This window comes from Entelurus aequoreus, linkage group LG05 (assembly GCF_033978785.1).
Source record: "Entelurus aequoreus isolate RoL-2023_Sb linkage group LG05, RoL_Eaeq_v1.1, whole genome shotgun sequence".
Classification (NCBI taxonomy): domain Eukaryota; kingdom Metazoa; phylum Chordata; class Actinopteri; order Syngnathiformes; family Syngnathidae; genus Entelurus; species Entelurus aequoreus.
The window spans coordinates 86,076,517-86,099,491 of record NC_084735.1 but is presented as its reverse complement, the minus strand read 5'-3'; the positions used below and the strand labels follow the sequence as shown (position 1 = coordinate 86,099,491).

At 38.1% G+C, this 22,975-nt stretch overlaps 2 protein-coding genes across 9 annotated transcripts in view; one reads left to right on the top strand and one right to left on the bottom strand.

The window, feature by feature from the left end:
- The window catches only part of LOC133651198 (proto-oncogene DBL-like), a 30,537-nt gene extending 22,715 nt beyond the window's left edge, over nucleotides 1-7,822 (top strand). Inside the window, exons 14-27 of one of the 7 annotated variants that reach the window (XM_062049223.1) lie at nucleotides 44-1,116; nucleotides 1,157-1,212; nucleotides 1,288-1,525; nucleotides 1,597-1,666; nucleotides 1,851-1,943; nucleotides 2,005-2,097; nucleotides 2,163-2,621; nucleotides 2,702-2,794; nucleotides 2,920-2,989; nucleotides 6,676-6,715; nucleotides 6,881-7,047; nucleotides 7,107-7,213; nucleotides 7,279-7,391; nucleotides 7,473-7,822. In XM_062049223.1, coding sequence (XP_061905207.1) covers nucleotides 44-1,116; nucleotides 1,157-1,212; nucleotides 1,288-1,525; nucleotides 1,597-1,666; nucleotides 1,851-1,943; nucleotides 2,005-2,097; nucleotides 2,163-2,621; nucleotides 2,702-2,794; nucleotides 2,920-2,989; nucleotides 6,676-6,715; nucleotides 6,881-7,047; nucleotides 7,107-7,213; nucleotides 7,279-7,391; nucleotides 7,473-7,554 — 2,754 coding nt within the window. In that variant the 3' untranslated portion in view covers nucleotides 7,555-7,822. Of the gene's footprint in view, nucleotides 1-43; nucleotides 1,134-1,156; nucleotides 1,526-1,596; nucleotides 1,667-1,850; nucleotides 1,944-2,004; nucleotides 2,098-2,162; nucleotides 2,622-2,701; nucleotides 2,795-2,919; nucleotides 2,990-6,675; nucleotides 6,716-6,880; nucleotides 7,048-7,106; nucleotides 7,214-7,278; nucleotides 7,392-7,472 lie in introns of all 7 variants that reach the window. The other 6 variants (XM_062049225.1, XM_062049221.1, XM_062049224.1 and 3 more) reach the window with 6 other exon arrangements.
- Nucleotides 7,823-8,937: 1,115 nt separating this feature from the next.
- Nucleotides 8,938-22,610, bottom strand: f9b (coagulation factor IXb). 2 transcript variants are annotated; one of them, XM_062046589.1, is made up of 8 exons: nucleotides 22,455-22,610; nucleotides 22,089-22,258; nucleotides 16,106-16,130; nucleotides 15,816-15,929; nucleotides 14,127-14,258; nucleotides 13,705-14,033; nucleotides 13,485-13,629; nucleotides 8,938-9,664 (listed from the first exon to the last, which is right to left on the bottom strand). In XM_062046589.1, exons 1-8 carry the CDS (start codon nucleotides 22,531-22,533, stop codon nucleotides 9,105-9,107), a joined length of 1,554 nt encoding a protein of 517 aa, XP_061902573.1. In that variant the 5' UTR covers nucleotides 22,534-22,610; the 3' UTR covers nucleotides 8,938-9,104. The 2 variants fall into 2 exon arrangements, with proteins under 2 accessions (XP_061902573.1, XP_061902574.1); XM_062046590.1 differs by having other exon boundaries at nucleotides 22,089-22,318; nucleotides 22,455-22,585.
- Between the last annotated feature and the right edge of the window lie 365 nt (nucleotides 22,611-22,975).

Here is a 22,975-nt window from a genome sequence, read left to right as displayed (position 1 = left end):
TTGTACCCAATCCTGCATCTTTGTCTCCTATCCTTCGTCCTAGTCTCCTATTGTGCATCCTTGTCTCTTAGCTGGAATCCTTGTATCCTATCTTGCATCCTTGTGTCCTATCCTGACTCCTTGTCCCCTATCTTGCATCCTTGTCTCCCATCCTGCCTCCTTGTGTTCTATCTTACATCTTTTTCTCCTTTCCTTCCTCCTTGTCCCCTATCTTACTTCCTTATTCCCTTTCCTGCCTCCTTGTGTTCTATCTTACCTCCTTATCTCCTTTCCTGTCTCCTTGTCCTCTATCTTACAACCTTGTCTCCCGTCCTGCATCCTTGTGTTCTATCTTACCCCCTTATCCCCATTCCTGCCTCCTTGTCCCCTATCTTACCTCCTTATTCCCTTTCCGGCCTCCTTGTGTGCTATCTTACATCCTTATCTCCTTTCCTGTCTCCTTGTCCTCTATCTTACATCCTTATCTCCTTTCCTGCCTCCTTGTGTTCTATCTTACATCTTTTTCTCCTTTCCTGCCTCCTTGTCCCCTATCTTACCTCCTTATTCCCTTTCCGGCCTCCTTGTGTGCTATCTTACATCCTTATCTCCTTTCCTGTCTCCTTGTCCTCTATCTTACATCCTTATCTCCTTTCCTGCCTCCTCGTGTTCTATCTTACACATTTTTCTCCTTTCCTGCCTCCTTATTCCCTATCTTACCTCCTTATTCCCTTTCCTTCCTCCTTGTCCCCTATCTTGCTTCCTTATCCCCATTCCTGCCTCCTTGTCCCCTATCTTACATCTTTTTCTCCTTTCCTGCCTCCTTATTCCCTATCTTACGTCCTTCTCTCCTTTCCTGCCTCCTTATTCCCTATCTTACCTCCTTATTCCCCTTCCTGCCTCCTTGTCCCCTATCTTACATCTTTTTCTCCTTTCCTGCCTCCTTATTCCCTATCTTACCTCCTTATTCCCCTTCCTGCCTCCTTGTCCCCTATCTTACATCTTTTTCTCCTTTCCTGCCTCCTTATTCCCTATCTTACCTCCTTATTCCCTTTCCTGCCTCCTTGTCCCCTATCTTACGTCTTTTTGTCCTTTCCTGCCTCCTTATTCCCTATCTTACGTCCTTCTCTCCTTTCCTGCCTCCTTGTCCCCTATCTCACGTCCTTGTCTCCCATCCTGCCTCCTTGTCCCCTATCTTTACATCCTTGTCTCCCATCTTGCCTCCTTGTCTCCTACCTTATGTCCTCGTCTCCTGCCTCCTTGTCCCCCATCTTACATCCTTGTCTCCCATCTTGCCTCCTTGTCTCCTACCTTATGTCCTCGTCTCCTGCCTCCTTGTCCCCCATCTTACATCCTCGTCTCCCATCCTGCCTCCTTGTCCCCTACCTCACGTCCTCGTCTCCCATCCTGCCTCCTTGTCCCCCGTTGTCAAGGGTTACCGAGCAGAGATGGAGGATCCGTCCATGGCGTATCTACTTCCGTCTCTCCTCCTGAGTCAGAAGGACATCCTGTTTGGCAACATGCCAGAGATTTACCAGTTTCACAGCAGGTGACCTCACTTCCTCCTCACCTGACACCTGTCAAGGCTCCGCCCCCTTTCAACCTTTCTCCCGCTTCCAGAATCTTCCTGCAGGATCTTCAGCGTTGTCTGGACACACCGGAGAGGGTGGGGGGGTGCTTCCTGCTGCGGGTGAGGAAGACCAGGGCCGCACTTTTGTCTTCTTGGCGGGGCTCGACACCGATGAAGAAACTGTGTGTGTGTGTGTGTGTGTGTGTGTGTGTGTGTGTGTGTGTGTGTGTGTGTGTGTGTGTGTGTGTGTGTGTGTGTGTGTGTGTGTGTGTGTGTGTGTGTGTGTGTGTGTGTGTGTGTGCAGAAAGACAAGTTCCAGGTGTACGAGCGCTATTGCCAGAACAAGCCTCGCTCTGAGTCGCTATGGCGACAGTGTTCTGACTCCGCCTTCTTCCAGGTGTGTGCAGGTGTGTGTGTGTGTGTGCGCGCGTGCGTCTCACCAAGTCTCCGTCCCGCAGGAGTGCCAGAAGAAACTGGATCACAAGCTGGCCTTGGACTCGTACCTCCTGAAACCGGTCCAGCGCCTCACCAAGTACCAGCTCCTCCTCAAGGTCGGTCCCGCTCGGCGGGCGGCGTCACTTCCTGTCAGCTGACGCGCGCTCGTCCTCGTCCTCAGGAGCTCCTCAAGCACTGCACGCAGCTGCAGTACCGCACACAACTCCAGGAGGCGCTGGACTGCATGCTGGACCTGCTTAAGTCCCTCAACGACTCCATGCACCAGACCGCCATCACCGGATACCAGGTCGACCACGGGCAGAAATGTTGTAGTTCTCGATTAGTCCACAAGGGGGAGACATTTATGATCTCATTATTACTTCCCGTTTATTATTCCATTCATTTCCACACCGTACGCCGTTATGAGAGCGATGACGCAATGTTTCAGGGCGACCTGGGCGGTCTGGGCCGGGTGCTGCTGCAGGGCGGCTTCAGCGTGTGGGTGAGCCACAAGAGGGCGGCGGTGCTGGCCCGCTTCAAGCCCATGCAGAGACACGTCTTCCTCTACGAGCGCGCCCTGCTCTTCTGCAAGCGGCGGGACGAGCGCACGCCCGTCTACAGCTTCAAGTCCTGCCTCAGGGTGAGTCGCTCCGTCGAGGAACGCCCGATTTGGTCCGTTTGGAACGCTTGAAAAGACAATAAAGTGTCGTCGTCACGCAGATGGACTCCGTGAGAGTGACGGAAAGCGTCAAAGGAGACGGCAAGAAGTTTGAAATGTGCGACACTGCAGGACACGAAGTCTACGTCCTGCAGGTTCTGCTTTTATTTGGTCACTGAAATATTATAGCAATAGTCTTCTTATTTAAATGTGTGTGTGTGTGTGTGTGTGTGGGTGTGTGTGCGTGTGTGTGTGTGTGTGTGTGTGTGGGTGTGTGTAGGCCCCGAGTGTGGAGGTGAAGGACACCTGGCTGTCAGAACTTCATAAAATCATCAGTCAGCAGCAAAAAGGTTTGTATGCTATTACATTGTATGATTATTTCATATTATAATACTTAAAGTGATACACAGTAATGTGTTGTATTATTAAATATTTGATCATTTTTAAATGACGTTGTTTATTTATTATTACATTATGTTATATTATTTCATGTATAATTATATTTGATTTCATTTTATTTTTGTGTATATATTATTATTATGTATTATTAGTTTATATTATACCATATCATATTACATCATAGATCGTTTTAAATTACATTGTTTATGTAATTTTACATTGTTGTATTATTTCATATTTAATTATATTTTAATGCATGTTATTATTATATATTATTAAATTTTATATTATTCATCACTTTGTATTTATATTTTTAGTTTATATTATATCATATGATATTATAATTTTATATTATATCGTATGTAATATATATAATAAACAGTTTATGTTGTCATACTTAAAATGATATGCAGTATTTTATTATGTTATTCTATATTTTATATATATGATATTATATATTGTTATTTGCTTTTTGATTATTATTTGCATTATATTATTTCATATAATTTATCATTATCATACATATCATTTTAATAAATGTTATTGTTTTATATTATTTAATTTAATGTTATATTATTTATCATTACTTTTTTTATTTATAATATTATTTCATATTATACTTATAATGAAATACAGTATTTTAACTTTTTTTTGTATAGTATTTATTATATATATATATATATATATATATATATATATATATATTATATATTCTATTATTTGGTTTTAGATAACTTTTTGCATTATATTATTTCATATTATATGATTTTATATTATATCGTATTTAATATATATAATAAACAGTTTATGTTGTCATACTTAAAATGATATGCAGTATTTTATTATGTTATTCTATATTTTATATATATGATATTATATATTATGTTATTTGGTTTTTGATTATTATTTGCATTATATTATTTCATATAATTTATCATTATCATACATATTTTAATAAATGTTATTGTTTTATATTATTTAATTTAATGTTATATTATTTATCATTACTTTTTTATTTATAATATTATTTCATATTATACTTATAATGAAATACAGTATTTTAACTTTTTTTTGTATAGTATTTATTATATATATATATATGTATTATATATTCTATTATTTGGTTTTAGATAACTTTTTGCATTATATTATTTCATATTATATAATTTTAATAAAATGTATTGTTTTATAAGATTTAATCAAATATTATATTATTTATCATTACTTTGTATTTATATTAATAATACTTCATAGTGTAATACTTTTTTAAAAAATACAGTATTATACTATTTCATATTATATTGTATTATTTTATATTATAACACAGTATATTATATACTATGTCATTGTGTTTCAGATTACTTTATATTACATTTGATTATATTATATTATTTCATATGATTTGTTATTACTTTTTGTAACGGTATTGTAATACCGCGATGTTGTCAAAAAATCATCACAATAATGGCGTGACGCGTGACGGTATCAAAAAGAAACTTTTGAGTGTAGTTTTTTTTACTGGCACGTTTGCTTTGGCGGGTCTGATATAAACTACATCTCCCAGAATCCTCTGCGTAGCGCGGCGCCGCAAGGAGGGGGCGTGCATCGCGGTGAAGTGAAGAAAAAGCACGAAGTAGGAAATTAATTGTGTTCCACTTCGTAGTCGATAAGACAAATGGTTTATTTCCAAGTCCTAATAACAGTTGGAGTCACGGTGCTAAGAAAGCAAGTCCGGGGAAAACAGAACTTCTGTGGCGGAGGTAATAAAGTTCGTCTCCAGCGTTCCAAGCCAGAGCACCTGCTGCACCCGGAAGCTACTCTATTAGCTAGCATGCTAAACGTCAATTTGTGAGGTATTTACCTTCATAAAAGTTCAAATGGGAGTTAACTTTTTCCAAAAAAAACTAATAGAAAACATGTTGCACTTAGAAATACGTGTTTGTAGTAATAAATATGATTAGAACATTTTATATATGTTCGTGTTCAATCACAGTAAGTAAACATTCCTGCCACTTCATTCTACACACTATCCATCCATCCATTTCCTACCGCTTGTCCCTTACACTGTAGCTTTTTTTTTTTTTTTTTACCTTTACCACAATACGTGAGATATCGTTACATCCCTATATATTATTATTTCACATTATATGTTATATATTATTTTATTGTTTTATATTATATTATATTATATTATTTAGATTACATTGCATTATATTACATTACCTTACATTATATTATTTGGATTGCATTGCATTATATTAATTATATTGCATTACATTACTTTAGATTACATTATATTATTTAGATTACATTGCATTGCATTATATTAATTACATTACTTTATATTATATTATATTACATTACATAATACTATATTATTTAGATTGCATTGCATTGTATTAATTCAATTACATTATATTACTTTATACTACATTGCATTATATTAATTACATTAAATTACATTACTTTATATTATATTACATTACATTATATTATATTATTTAGATGACATTGCATTAATTAAATTACATTATATTACTTTATACTACATTGTATTATATTATGTATATTACATTGCATTACATTACTTTATATTACATTATTTAGATTGCATTGCATTATAGTAATTATATTAAATTACATTAGTTTATATTACATTATAATATATTATATTACATCATATTATTTAGATTACATTGCATTGCATTGCATTAAATTACATTACTTTATATTATATTATATTACATTACATTACATTCTTTAGGTTACATTGCATTGCATTGCATTGTATTAATTAAATTACATTATATTACTTTATACTACATTATATTTAAATTACATTGCATTACATTACTTTATATTACATTATTTAGATTACATTGGATTGCATTGCATTATATTAATTATATTAAATTACATTATAATATTTTATATTATATTACATCATATTATTTAGATTACATTGTATTGCATTGCATTATATTATATTAAATTACATTACTTTATATTATATTATATTACATTACATTATATTCTTTAGATTACATTGCATAGCATTGCATTGTAATAATTAAATTACATTATATTACTTTATACTACATTATATTATATTATTTATATGACATTACTTTATATTAATGTAATTGGGGTGAGTTTTTCCTTGCCCGTATGTGGGCTCTATACCGAGGATGTCGTTGTGGCTTGTGCAGCCCTTTGAGACACTTGTGATTTAGGGCTATATAAATAAACATTGATTGATTGATTGATTACATTAATTAGATTACATTGCATTGCATTGCATTATATTAATTATTTTTGATTACATGACTTTATATTACATTATAATATATTATATTATATTACATCATAATATTTAGATTGCATTGCATTGCTTTATATTAATTATACTACATTACATTCCTTTATATTATATTATTTTATATTATTTAGATTGCATAGCTTTGCATTATATTAATTATATGACATTACATTACTCTATATTACATTATATTATATTGCATAATATTATATTACATTGCATTGCATTACATTATGTTGTATTATATTATATTATATTTTTGTTGACCCATTCCCAAAAACGTATAATTGTTTGTCATTATTGATGGTTTGTTTCCAGGACAAGTTGCTGGCGTGTCAGAGCCCCTCTTCTCCGACAGGTGACCTTCCTGTGCACGTGTTTGCGTCCTGTTACTTCCTGTTTAGACTCCTCCCACCTGCTGCACGACTGACACGTGTTCCTAGCGGCGAATGTGACTGGTGACGCCCCGCTTGTCGTTGTGTGTGTGTGTGTGTGTGTGTGTGTGTGTGCGTTCGGCGGTCAGTGCGTCCGAGGTGTGTGTCTCGTGGGGCGGAGCATCGTCGGGAGGCTGCTCAGCGTGTCTTCCTGTTACTCACAGCTCGTCGGCCACAAGCCACGCCCACCGATGGGAGGAGTTTGTGCACACCAGCCCCGCCCACTCCGATCCCGTGGTCCACTCGCCTCGCCGCGGTGAGGCTACCACACGCCGTCCCGTCACTAGGAGGCGACGCTAACTTCCCCGTTTGCAGGTTGGCCCGTCGCCGCTCACTCGGTCGCCATCTGCGACGGCCTGGAGGACTGGGGCGCCACGGACCTGTCGGACTCCGAGGACGAGGACGACCTCCCCGCCCCTCTGGTCAGATGAGTTGTCCTGACGTGTCGGGGCGAGCGCGTCACGTAACCTCACCTTTGTCGCCGCAGGTGCCGGGCCGCTACCGAGTGCTGGTGGCGAGCAGCATGGCCAGCAGCGATGACATCATCTTCAACTGCGGCGACGTCATCCAGCTGATGCACGAGGACGTGTCGGGAATGTGGTAAAAAGTCTTTTTTTTTTTTTCTCCCCCACGCGGACTTCTCGCGCGACGTCAACTCTGTCCCGCGTCGGGCGCCCGCAGGCTGGTGAGGAACGTGAGCCGGGGCGAAGAAGGCCGCGTCCTGCCCGAGGACCTGCACAGGATTCTGGGAGAGACGTGCTGAGAGCCAATCAGAGCGGAGACATCTTCCTCACTCCGAGCACAACACATCGTCGTCACCCCCAACAGGAAGTCGTGCCAAACTCTTTCTTTCCGCTTGTTTGCTAGCTAGAAGAAAAAAAAGGGGGCGGGGCTTCACAAGTGCCTTAAACGAGAGGAGTTGTGCCCTCTTCCGACCTAGGATTTAGACTCCTCCCCCAGCCTGCCTCGCACTTTGTTCGTTTCCATGCTCGCACTAGGATTTTCACAATAAAAGCACACGATTGTTTAAAGCAGCGGTTCTCAAACTTTTTCAAAAACGGTGAAAAACACTTAACCGCCGGGAATGGACCCATGCTGTCTTTAAGTTGAAGTGGAGTGGCGCCTAGCGGTCACAAGGATTCATCAAGTCAAGTGCACCACGCAGTAAGCTGAGTGACGCGGACCCGTTTGTTACTGTAAAAATGAGCCGAAATTTTGGAATGAAGAAAAAAAAAAAAACTGCAGTTCTAAATGCGTCCACTGGGTGTCACAATAGCAAGTCTTTGTACTAAAGTTAAAGTACCAATGATGGTCACACACACACACACTAGGTGTGGTTAAATTATTCGGGAATGGACCCATGCTGTCTTTAAGTTGAAGTGGAGTGGCGCCTAGCGGTCACAAGGATTCATCAAGTCAAGTGCACCACGCAGTAAGTTGAGTGACACGGACCCGTTTGTTACTGGATATTTTCTAATACGTGCTTCGAGCAGGGGTGTCACACGTCCAAGTGTAAAAATGAGCCGAAATTTTGGAATGAAGGAAAGAAAAAAAACTGCAGTTCTAAATGCGTCCACTGGGTGTCACAATAGCAAGTCTTTGTATTAAAGTTAAAGTACCAATGATGGTCACACACACACACACACACACTAGGTGTGGTGAAATTATTCTCTGCATTTGACCCATCACCCTTGATCACCCCCTGGGAGGTGAGGGGAGCAGTGAGCAGCACCGGTGGCCACGCCCGGGAATCATTTTGGTGATTTAACCCCCAATTCCAACCCTTGATGCTGAGTGCCACATTAAATGACATGGCGAGCCACCTCAAATGATGTTAAATGACGTAGCGTTTAAAGTTTAACTTTGACTTTAACTTTAACACCTACCATTCCACACTACTACAAAATAAAAGCATGCACGATTGCGTTGATGGCGTCGGCCGCACGTGGCGCTCACCTGCTCTGACAAAGAAGGGCGACCCAGACTTTCTGGCCTCCCCCAGCCTGCCTCGCACTTTCTTTTCCACGCTCGCGCTAGGATTTTCACAATAAAAGCACACGATTGTTTAAAGCAGCGGTTCTCAAACGTTTTCTTCACCGCGGTGACCAACATGACAACGCAGTAGCGCACTAGGCCTAAGTCATCGTCAAAAACAAAGCAGAGGTTTTATTTAACGTGTATATTTGATGTGTTTTTTTTGTACACAGTTTGAACAGTAACACTGTGAATATTCAATTAAGTGATCCGGTACCACATGCTGACCGTTGCCGTCACGTTTGTTTTCACGTGGGCCGTCCAGACAGGAAGCGCTCGTCAGGCGTGCGCTCTGATAGCCGTGGTGTTGCTGATCCATCGGTAGTAGCGAGAGAGACGCGTGTAGACGCCGTACTTTCCGTCTTTGGCGCAGCCCTCGCCCCAGCTGACGATGCCCGTCAGGAACCAGGTGTCCTGGTACTTGGTGGCGTGCGGCCCCCCGCTGTCCCCCTGGCACGAGTCCTTGCGCTGGCTCTGGAAGCCGGCGCAGAACATGAAGCGCGTGACTTGCTGCCGGCTGCTCGCCTTGCACGTGCTGCGCGAAACCAAGGGCACCTCCACCTTCTGCAGCTTGGAGGCCTGCGGCCCCCCGAAGTTGATGAGCCCCCAGCCGCTCACCAGCGAGCCGGCGGAGTCCTGCAGGAGGCTCTCGATGAAGTCCTTGGGTCCGAAGCAGATGGGCAGGCGGTGCGGGGACAGCTCCACCGGGGCGGCCAGCTTGAGCAGCGCCACGTCGTGGTTGTACGGCGACTTCTGGTAGTCGTAGAGGTGGTGCACGTGCTCCTCGGCCACCGCGTGGTCTCGCTCCGGTCCCTCGGACCTGAAGACGTCGTGCTCGCCTGAGACGGGAGAGAGCGGATGACGTGACGTGTAAATGGTAAATAAAAACAGAATACAAATCCTTTTCAACTTATATTCAATGGAATAGACTGCAAAGACAAGATACTTAAAGGCCTACTGAAATGACATTTTTTTCTTTAAACGGGAATAGCAGATCCATTCTATGTGTCATACTTGATCATTTCGCCATATTGCCATATTTTTGCTGAAAGGATTTAGTAGACAAAATCGACGATAAAGTTTGCAACTTTTGCTCGCTGATAAAAAAAAGCCTTGCCTGTAGCGGAAGTAGCGTGACGTCACAGGAGCTAGTATTCCTCACAATTCCCCGTTGTTTACAATGGAGCGAGAGAGATTCGGAGCGAGAAAGCGACGATTACCCCATTAATTTGAGCGAGGATGAAAGATTCGTGGATGAGGAACGTTACAGTGAAGGACTTGAGAGGCAGTGATGGACGCAAAATGGACATTCACAGTGACTGAACATGCAAATACACGATTAATAATATTCAGCTTTTCGAAGCTAAAAAAAATAGAAGCTAACCTAGCTACGTAGCCAACGTGATAGCATCAGTCTCAAATGCAGATAGAAACTAAATAAAAAAAAACCCTGACTGGATGGATAGACAGAAGATCAAAAATACTATTAAACCATGAACATGTAAATACACGATTAATAATATTCAGCTTTGCGAAGCTAAAAAAAATAGAAGCTAACCTAGCAACGTAGCCAACGTGATAGCATAGCAGTCTCAAATGCAGATAGAAACTAAATAAAAAAAAAACCCTGACTGGATGGATAGACAGAAGATCAAAAATACTATTAAACCATGAACATGTAAATACACGATTAATAATATTCAGCTTTTCGAAGCTAAAAAAATACAAGCTAACCTAGCCACGTAGCCAACGTGATAGCATCAGTCTCAAATGCAGATAGAAACTACATTTAAAAAAACCCTGACTGGATGGATAGACAGAAGATCAAAAATACTATTAAACCATGAACATGTAAATACACGATTAATAATATTCAGCTTTGCGAAGCTAAAAAAAATAGAAGCTAACCTAGCTACGTAGCCAACGTGATAGCATAGCAGTCTCAAATGCAGATAGAAACTAAATTAAAAAAAACCCTGACTGGATGGATAGACAGAAGATCAAAAATACTATTAAACCATGAACATGTAAATACACGATTAATAATATTCAGCTTGGCGAAGCTAAAAAAAATAGAAGCTAACCTAGCCACGTAGCCAACGTGATAGCATAGCAGTCTCAAATGCAGATAGAAACTAAATAAAAAAAAACCCTGACTGGATGGATAGACAGAAGATCAAAAATACTATTAAACCATGAACATGTAAATACACGATTAATAATATTCAGCTTGGCGAAGCTAAAAAAATAGAAGCTAACCTAGCCACGTAGCCAACGTGATAGCATAGCAGTCTCAAATGCAGATAGAAACTAAATTTAAAAAAACCCTGACTGGATGGATAGACAGAAGATCAAAAATACTATTAAACCATGAACATGTAAATACACGATTAATAATATTCAGTTTTGCGAAGCTAAAAAACAGAAGCTAACCTAGCTACGTAGCCAACGTGATAGCATAGCAGTCTCAAATGCAGATAGAAACTAAATTAAAAAAAAACCTGACTGGATGGATAGACAGAAGATCAAAAATACTATTAAACCATGAACATGTAAATACACGATTAATAATATTCAGCTTTTCGAAGCTAAAAAAATAGAAGCTAACCTAGCTACGTAGCCAACGTGATAGCATAGCAGTCTCAAATGCAGATAGAAACTAAATTAAAAAAAAACCTGACTGGATGGATAGACAGAAGATCAAAAATACTATTAAACCATGAACATGTAAATACACGATTAATAATAGTCAGCTTGGCGAAGCTAAAAAAACAGAAGCTAACTTAGATGCGGCGGCGGGCTTACTCACTGTAGTGCGTCTGCTATCCTGCTCACAACACAACACAACCTCCTGGTGTTGGTGTTGCTGTAGTCCGCCGCTCCACCGATCCCACCTACAACTTTCTTCTTTGCAGTCTTCATTGTTCATTAAACAAATTGCAAAAGATTCACCAACACAGATGTCCAGAATACTGGAATTTTGTCGAAGAAAACAGAGCTATTTGAATTGGGTCCAAACACTTCCCTTGCCCTCGTGACGTCACGCGCATACGTCGTCATACCGCGACGTTTTTAAGCGGAAGTTTAAAATGTCACTTTATAAGTTAACCCGGCCGTATTGGCATGTGTTGCAATGTTAAGATGTCATCATTGATATATAAACTATCAGACTGCGTGCTCGCTAGTAGTGGCTTTCAGTAGGCCTTTAATGTTCCAACTGGAAAACTTTTGTTATTTTTTGCAAATATTAGCTCATTTGGAATTTGATGCCTGCAACATGTTTCAAAAAAGCTGGCACAAGTGGCAAAAAAGACTGAGAAAGTCTCATCAAACACTTATTTGGAACATGCCACAGGTGAACAGGCTGATTGGGAACAGGTGGGTGCCATGATTGGGTATAAAAGCAGCCGTTCACACACAAGGGTGTGGCGAGGGTCACCACTTTGTGAACAAATGCGTGAGCAAATTGTTTAAGAACAACATTTCTCAACCAGCTGTTGCAAGGAATTTAGGGATTTCACCATCTACGCTCCGTATTATCATCAAAAGGTTCAGAGAATCTGGAGAAACCACTGCACGTAAGGCGATGATATTACGGACCTTCGATCCCTCAGGCGGTACTGCATCAAAAAGCGACATCAGTGTGTAAAGGATATCACCACATGGGCTCAGGAACACTTCGGAAACCCACTGTCAGTAACTACAGTTTGTCGCTACATCTGTAAGTGCAAGTTAAAACTCCTATGCAAGGCGAAAGACATTTATCAACAACACCCAGAAACGCCGCCGGCTTCACTGGGCCTGAGCTCATCTAAGATGGACTGATACAAAGTGGAAAAGTGTTCTGTGGTCTGACGAGTCCACATTTCAAATTGTTTTTGGACACTGTGGACGTCGTGTCCTCCGGACCAAAGAGGAAAAGAACCATCCGGATTGTTGTAGGCGCAAAGTGTAAAAGGCAGCATGTGTGATGGTATGGGGGTGTATTAGTGGCCAAGACATGGGTAACTTACACATCTGTGAAGTCAAACAGAACAAAGGTAGGCGTGAAAAACACTAACCGTCTGGAATGGACCCATGCTGTCTTTAAGTTGAAGTGGAGTGGCGCCTAGCGGCCACAAGGATTCATCAAGTCAAGTGCACCACGCTGTAAGTTGAGTGACGCGGACCCGTTTGTTACCGGATATTTTCTAATACGTGCTTCGAGCAGGGGTGTCACACGTCCAAGTGTAAAAATGAGCTGAAATTTTGGAATGAAGAAAAAAACAAAACAAAACTGCAGTTCTAAATGCGTCCACTGGGTGTCACAATAGCAAGTCTTTGTATTAAAGTTAAAGTACCAATGATGGTCACACACACACACACACACACACACACTAGGTGTGGTGAAATTATTCTCTGCATTTGACCCATCACCCTTGATCACCCCCTGGGAGGCGAGGGGAGCAGTGAGCAGCAGCGGTGGCCGTGCCCGGGAATCATTTTGGTGATGTAACCCCCAATTCCAACCCTTGATGCTGAGTGCCACATTAAATGACATGGCGAGCCACCTCAAATGATGTGGCGGGCCAACACTAACATTCCACACTACTACAAAATAAAAGCATGCTGTTTTTGAGAGCCGCAGCGTTGAAGGCGTCGGCCGCACGTGGCGCTCACCTGCTCTGACAAAGAAGGGTAAGCCAGACTTCCTGGCCTCCAGCAGGCAGTGAGCCGCCGTGATGACCCACACGTCGCTGAGCAGGGAACCGCCGCAGAACACTTCTGCCGCCTGGCGCGAGTCCGAGTGGGTCATGAGCGCCACCTGCGTGTCCACACACACACAAGACGTGAGTGAGCGCACCAGGGGGGCGGAGTCAGAGAGTGGGTGATGTCATACCTGCCAGGGAACCTCTCCAGGCAGGGCCAGGTCTCCCCCAACAATCCTCTGGTCGCTGTTGTCCCGCGCCATGATGGAGGGCAAGGTGGGGAAGAAGGACGCCAGAGGCGGAGCGCTGTGGTTGGACGCCGACCTCGCTGGGCGGCTCATGACCTCCGACCCCAGCGATGCGTTGACCTCCAGCGAAAGGTCGGCGGTCAGGTTGTAGTCGTAGTCCAGCAACTCTTCCGGTATGACGTCCTCCTCCACGCTGGAGTTGGCGGCGTGCGTCCTGTTGGAGGAGCGCGGCGTGTGGGCGGAGCCTCCGAGTCGACCGCAACTGAACAGTCCTGTCCGATGACACGCCTCCTCCTCACATGGACCGCCTTATTTGTGCACATGTGTGTGTGTGTGTGTGTGTGTGTGTGCGTGTGTGTTATCACCTGTCGGCTCGCAAGTCCTCAAGTCAGCTGCGAGTGTGTATCCGTGTGCACAGCGGCACTTTACAAGCTCCGCCTCCATCACGCAGAAATGTGAGCATCCTCCATTGTTGACCGAGCACTGCTTGCTGATCTCTGCAGGGCAAACACACTCGTGTGTGTGTGTGTGTGTGTGTGTGTGCGTGTGTGTGTGTGCGTGTGCGCGTGCGTGTGTGTGTGTGTGTGTGCGTGTGTGTGTGCGCGTGTGTGTGCGTGTGCGTGTGTGTGTGTGTGTATGCGTGTGTGTGTGTGTGCGTGTGTGTGCGTGTGTGCGTGTGTGTGTGTGCGTGTGCGTCTGCGTGTGTGTGTGCGTGTGTGTGTGCGTGTGTGTGTGCGTGTGCGCGTGTGTGTGTGTGCATGTGTGTGTGTGTGCGTGTGTGTGTGTGTGTGTGTGTGTGTGTGCGTGCGTGCGTGTGTGCGTGTGTGCGTGCGTGCGTGTGTGCGTGCGTGCGTGTGTGTGTGCGTGCGTGCGTGCGTGCGTGCGTGCTCACGCGTGTGTGTGTGTGTGTGTGTGTGCGCTTTATGAAGGGCCGTTCGAGACATTATTCAGAATTACCTCTTACATACACACTACTGAAACGCTCTCATACACACTACTAAACAACTCTCATAAACACTACTGAAACGCTCTCATACACACTACTGAAACACTCATACACACTACTGAAACACTCTCATACACACTACTGAAACACTCATACACACTACTGAAACACTCTCATACACACTACTGAAACACTCATACACACTACTGAAACACTCTCATACACACTACTGAAACGCTCTCATACACACTACTGAAACACTCTCATACACACTACTGAAACACTCTCATACACACTACTGAAACGCTCTCATACACACTACTAAACAACTCTCATAAACACTACTGAAACGCTCTCATACACACTACTGAAACGCTCTCATACACACTACTGAAACACTCTCATACACACTACTGAAACACTCTCATACACACTACTAAACAACTCTCATAAACACTACTGAAACGCTCTCATACACACTACTGAAACCCTCTCATACACACTACTGAAACACTCTCATACACACTACTGAAACACTCTCATACACACAAGTGAAACGCCTACACACACTACTGAAACACTTTCATACGCACTACTGAAACGCTCTCATGCAAACTACTGAAACGCTCTTATACAAACAACTGAATATTTTTTTCTCTCACACATACTACTGAAACACTCTCATACACACTACTGAAATGCTCTCATACACACAAGTAAAACACTTACATATTACTGAAACACTCTCATACACAATAGTGAAATTCTCTCATGCACACTGCTGAAAATGTTTTCTCTCATGCACACTACTGAAACCCTCTCATACACACTACTAAAACACTCTCATACACACTACTAAAACACTCTCATACACACTACTGAAACACTCTCATTCACACTACTGAAACGCTCTCATACACACAAGTAAAACACTTTACACACTACTGAAACACTCTCATACACAATAGTGAAATTCTCTCATACACACTACTGAAACAGAGTGTTTTATTCATGTGTATGAGAGAATACTTTTTCAGTAGTGTGTGTGAGCGCTAATTCTAAATAAAGTCCCTAGCAGTCCCTCACAGCGTGTGCTCACCACACTTACCGATGTCACAGTTTTTGCCGCTAAAGTTTTCGCCACACCAGCAAATGTAAGAATTGACGCCATCTTGGCACACGCCATCATTCTGGCAAGGGGGGGGGTTGCACTGGTCGCCATCTGTGCACGTGTACAACACACACACACACACACACACACACACACACACACACACACACACACACACACACACACACACACACACACACACACACACACACACACACACACACACACACACACGTACGCGTGAGCACACCAAGAGTCCACAGTTATGGCCGACGTGCAGAACTCACCAACGTACCCCGCCCAGAATTCCATCTGGAAACAAGGAGACGGTTAAGGTAGCTTCGATGACATCATCATCGTGTGTGTGTTCTTGTATTTCTACCCTTCTTGAGACATCAACAAGGAAAAGTAGCTTCCATATGAGGAGGTGTGAACAAGTGAGGACATAAATCATGGTCCCAATACGGAAAAGCATTGCATCTAATAGAGAATGTCTCATTTGCACCCCCTGGTGGTGAAATCTATCAAAATGAAGGTGGTCCCTAAAAGGAGGGATTTCTCAAATTGACTGTGTGTCGCTTTTAAAAGTGCTCCCCCTCTGGCAACATATGAAATAACAAGTGTGTGTAAGAAATTGAAATGTGACCCCTTTTGGCCAAAATGAATAGAAATAAATAAATATGTATATCGAGACATACTGTAATAACTTAAAGTAAATAATGAAGATTAAAAAGCAATTACAAACAACAACTAAAAATAAATGAACTAAAAGCAGTTTTTTTCTCACAATGTGTCGACTTTTTTCTTATAAAATCGGGAACAATTTCTCATATTCTGTCTGTTCCTGTAATATTGCAATATATTCTCGTAAAATTTAAATGATTACTTTTTAATGCAAAATGGTGACATTTGTCATGTACAATTCTGACTTTTATCACATTACCAATGTTGTTGTTGTTCTTGTTTTGATGACTTTTGTCATAATTTTGCCAAGTAAAAATTCCGATTTATACTATAATATTGCCAACATTTTTTTCCGTTTTCTATTAAAATTGGGACTTTTGTTGAGTAAAATTGTGATTCTTTTCTTAATATTGCCAAAATGTTAAGCTTTTCTTGTAAAATTGCGACTGCTATTGAGTAAAATTCCAACTTTTATCATAATATTGCACAAATGTTCTGTTTTCCTTGTAAAATTTTGATTTGCGTTGAGTAAAATTACGACTTTTATTATAATACAGCCAAAATTCTACGTTTTTCTTGTGAAATTGTGACCTTTTTCTTGTGAAATTCCAACTAATTTTCACAACAAGCTTTTTTATATTTGCATAGTATGTATATATTATTAATGTTGTCAATACACATCTTTATATATCTAGAAAGGTGGTCCTAAAGAGGGAGGCATTTTTCAGATGTCTCGAGAAGGTAACAAAAGCAAGAATGTGTGTGTGTGTGTGTGTGTGTGTGTGTGTGTGTGTGTGTGTGTGTGTTCTTGTATTTCTACCCTTCTTGAGACACCAACAAGGAAAAGTAGCTTCCATATGAGGAGGTGTGAACAAGTGATGACATAAGTCATGGTCCCAATACGGAAAAACATTGCATCTAATAGAGAATGTCTCATTTGCACCCCCTGGTGGTGAAATCTATCAAAACTAGGGTGGTCCCTAAAAGGAGGGATTTTTCAAATTGACTGTGTGTCGCTTTTAAAAGTGCTCCCCCTCTGGTCAACATATGAAATAACAAGTGTGTGTAAGGAATTGAAATGTGACCCCTTTTGGCCAAAATGAATACAAATAAATAAATATGTATATCGAGACATACTGTAATAACTTCAAAGTAAATAATGAAGATTAAAAAGCAATTACAAACAACAAATACAAATAAATGAACTAAAAGCATACTTACTTTTTAATGCAAAATGGTGACATTTGTCATGTACAATTCCGACTTTTATCACAATATTACCAATGTTGTTGTTGTTCTTGTTTTGATGACTTTTGTCATAATTTTGCCAAGTAAAAATTCCGATTTATACTATAATATTGCCAACATTTTTTACGTTTTCTATTAAAATTGGGACTTTTGTTGAGTAAAATTGTGATTCTTTTCTTAATATTGCCAACATTTTAAGCTTTTCTGGTCAAATTGCGACTGCTATTGAGTAAAATTCCAACTTTTATCATAATATTGCACAAATGTTCTGTTTTCCTTGTAAAATTTTGATTTGCGTTGAGTAAAATTACGACTTTTATTATAATACAGCCAAAATTCTACGTTTTTCTTGTGAAATTGTGACCTTTTTCTTGTGAAATTCCAACTAATTTTCACAACAAGCTTTTTTATATTTGCATAGTATGTATATATTATTAATGTTGTCAATACACATCTTTATATATCTAGAAAGGCTGGTCCTAAAGAGGTAGGCATTTTTCAGATGTCTCGAGAAGGTAACAAAAGCAAGAATGTGTGTGTGTGTGTGTGTGTTCTTGTATTTCTACCCTTCTTGAGACACCAACAAGGAAAAGTAGCTTCCATATGAGGAGGTGTGAACAAGTGAGGACATAAATCATGGTCCCAATACGGAAAAGCATTGCATCTAATAGAGAATGTCTCATTTGCACCCCCTGGTGGTGAAATCTATCAAAACTAGGGTGGTCCCTAAAAGGAGGGATTTTTCAAATTGACTGTGTGTCGCTTTTAAAAGTGCTCCCCCTCTGGTCAACATATGAAATAACAAGTGTGTGTAAGGAATTGAAATGTGACCCCTTTTGGCCAAAATGAATACAAATAAATAAATATGTATATCGAGACATACTGTAATAACTTCAAAGTAAATAATGAAGATTAAAAAGCAATTACAAACAACAAATACAAATAAATGAACTAAAAGCATACTTACTTTTTAATGCAAAATGGTGACATTTGTCATATACAATTCCGACTTTTATCACAATATTACCAATGTTGTTGTTGTTCTTGTTTTGATGACTTTTGTCATAATTTTGCCAAGTAAAAATTCCGATTTATACTATAATATTGCCAACATTTTTTACGTTTTCTATTAAAATTGGGACTTTTGTTGAGTAAAATTGTGATTCTTTTCTTAATATTGCCAACATTTTAAGCTTTTCTGGTCAAATTGCGACTGCTATTGAGTAAAATTCCAACTTTTATCATAATATTGCACAGATGTTCTGTTTTCCTTGTAAAATTTTAACTTGCATTGAGTAAAATTACGACTTTTATTACAATACTGCCAAAATTCTACGTTTGTTCATTAATGTTTATTATTAATCATTTGTGTTCATTAATGTTTATTATTATTAATTCGTGTTCAATAATGTTCATTAATGTTTAATAATGTTCATTAATGTTTATTATTTTTCATTTGTGTTCATTAATGTTTATAAATATTCATTCATGTTCAATCGTGTTTACTAATATTCATTAATGTTTATTAATATTCATTAATGTTTATTAATATTCATTTGTGTTCAATAATGTTCATTAATATTAATTTGTGTTCATTAATGTTTATTAATATTAATTTGTGTTCAATAATGTTCATTAATGTTTATTATTATTCATTTGTGTTCATTAATGTTTATAAATATTCATCCATGTTCAATCGTGTTTACTAATATTCATTAATGTTTAGTAATATTCATTAATGTTTATTAATATTCATTTGTGTTCAATAATGTTCATTAATATTTATTAATATTAATTTGTGTTCAATAATGTTCATTAATGTTTATTAATATTCATTAATGTTTATTAATATGCATTAATGTTTATTAATATTCTATTGTGTTCAATAATGTTCATTAATATTTATTTAATATTAATTTGTGTTCATTAATGTTTATTATATTAATTTGTGTTCAATAATGTTCATTAATGTTTATTAATATTAATTTGTGTTCAATAATGTTCATTAATGTTTATTAATATTAATTTGTGTTCAATAATGTTCATTAATGTTTATTAATATTCATTTGTGTCCAATAATGTTCATTAATGTTTATTATTAATCATTTGTGTTCATTAATGTTCATTAATGTTTATTATTATTCATTTGTGTTCAATAATTTTCCTTAATGTTTATTAATATTAATTCGTGTTCAATAATGTTCATTAATGTTTATTATTGTTCATTTATGTTCATTAATGTTTATAAATATTTATTCATGTTCAGTCAGGTTTTTTTATGTTCATTAATGTTTATTAATATTCATTTGTTTTCAGTAATGTTCATTATTGTTTATTAATATTCATTTGTGTTCAATAATGTTCATTACTGTTTATTAATATTAATTCGAGTTCAATAATGTTCATTAATGTTTATTATTATTCATTTGTGTTCATTAATGTTTATAAATATTCATGTTCAATCATGTTTATTCGTGTTCATGAATGTTTATTAATATTCATGGGTGTTGAATAATGTTCATGAGTGTTTATTAATATTATTTTGTGTTTAATAATGTTCATTAATGTTTATTAATATTCATTTGTGTTCAATGATGTTCATTAATATTTATTAATATTAATTTGTGTTCATTAATGTTTATTAATATTAATTTGTGTTCAATAATTTTCATTAATGTTTATTAATATTCATTTGTGTTTAATAATGTTCATTAATGTTTATTAATATTCATTTGTTTTCAATAATGTTCATTAATGTTTATTAATATTCATTTGTTTCCAATAATGTTCATTAATGTTTATTATTAATCATTTGTGTTCATTAATGTTCATTAATGTTTATTGATATTAATTTGTTTCCAATAATGTTCCTTAATGTTTATTAATATTAATTCGTGTTCAATAATGTTCATTAATGTTTATTATTATTCATTTATGTTCATTAATGTTTATAAATATGTATTCATGTTCAATCAGGTTTTTTTATGTTCATTAATGTTTATTAATATTCATTTGTTTTCAGTAATGTTCATTATTGTTTATTAATATTCATTTGTGTTCAATAATGTTCATTACTGTTTATTACTATTAATTTGAGTTCGATAATGTTCATTAATGTTATTATTATTCATTTGTGTTCATTAATGTTTATAAATATTCATGTTCAATCACGTTTATTCGTGTTCATGAATGTTTATTAATATTCATGTGTGTTCAATAATGTTCATGAGTGTTTATTAATATTATTTTGTGTTTAATAATGTTCATGAATGTTTATTAATATTCATTTGTGTTCAATAATGTTCATTAATATTTATTAATATTAATTTGTGTTCATTAATGTTTATTAATATTAATTTGTGTTCAGTAATTTTCATTAATGTTTATTAATATTCATTTGTGTTCAATAATCTTCATTAATGTTTATTAATATTCATTTGTTTTCAATAATAATTATACTAATAATAATAATAATAATTTATAATAATGTTCATTAATGTTTCTTAATATTCATTTGTGTTCAATAATGTTCATTAATGTTTATTAATATTCATTTGTTTCCAATAATGTTCATTAATGTTTATTATTAATCATTTGTGTTCATTAATGTTCATTAATGTTTATTATTATTAATTTGTGTTCAATAATTTTCCTTAATGTTTATTAATATCAATTCGTGTTCAATAATGGTTATTAATGTTTATTATTATTAATTTATGTTCATTAATGTTTATAAATATTTATTCATGTTCAGTCAGGTTTTTTTTATGTTCATTAATGTTTATTAATATTCATTTGTTTTCAATAATGTTTATTAATATTAATTTGAGTTCAATAATGTTCATTAATGTTTATTATTATTCATTTGTGTTCATTAATGTTTATAAATATTCCTGTTCAATCATGTTTATTCATGCTAACTAATGTTTATTAATATTCATGTGTGTTCAATAATGTTCATGAATGTTTATTAATATTGATTCGTGTTCAATAATGTTCATTAATGTTTATTAATATTAATTCATGTTCATTAATGTTTATTAATATTAAATATAAAAATTACAACTTTTATTATAATACTGCCAAAATTCTACCTTATTCTTGTGAAATTCCAACTCATTTTTCACAACAAGCTTTTTTATATTTGCATAGTATGTATATATTATTAATGTTGTCAATACACATCTTTATATATCTAGAAAGGTGGTCCTAAAGAGGGAGGCATTTTTCAGAGGTCTCAAGAAGGTAACAAATACAAGAATGTGTGTGTGTGTGTGTGTGTGAGTGTGTGTGTGTGTGTGTGTGTGTGTGTGTGTGTGTGTGTGTGTGTGTACGCACAGTTTTCTCCTCGTCCTCAAACACCTCCCTGGCCTCCTCCAGAGTGCACGTCTCCTCCTTGCACTCGCGCTCCAGGTTGCCCACCTTGATCTCCTCAAAATGGCCGCTGTTGTACCTGCGCAGGCGCTGCAGCACGCCGTGCGCCGCCTGCTGCGTCACGAAGACGCCGCCTGGAGCGACACCCGCAGAACGTTCTTGAATGGCCAACCCAACACCACCTCCCCCATCGGCTGTACACATGGTCACTTCCTGTTTTATTTTGAAGGCCCTTATTTGGACAACATCCCCTTTCTGCGTGACCTATGACCTCCCCCCCAACAGCAGCAGAATGACATGGCAAGCAACCCACCAGCGGGCCTCACTTACCCGGGTTTGCCGCCGGGACGCCGGCGTACATTCCCACACTTTGGAAGAGGAGGGCAGCCGCCAAACACACGGACGCCATCTTCAATTTCAACACACACACACACACACACACACCACTCCAAAGTACAATAACACTGTTTACACTGCGTGTGTGTGTGTGTGTGTGTGTGTGTGTGTGTGTGTGTGTGTGTGTGTGTGTGTGTGTGTGTGTGTGTGTGTGTGTGTGTGTGTGTGTGTGTGTGTGTGTGTGTGTGTGTGTGTGTGTTGTTTGCGTTTGTTACGTGCTTTACGTGATGCTATTAATGCATGAGAAGAACTATGTTGAATTCATTCATTTTTGTTTATGTTCAATAATACTAGTTCATGTTTATTAATATTCATTCATGTTCAAACCTGTTTATTCATGTTCATTCATATTTATTCATTTGTAATTCAATATGTGTCCAGTAATGATCATTCATTGTTTATTCATATTTATTCATGTTCATTAATGTTTATTGATATTCATTTGTGTTCAATAA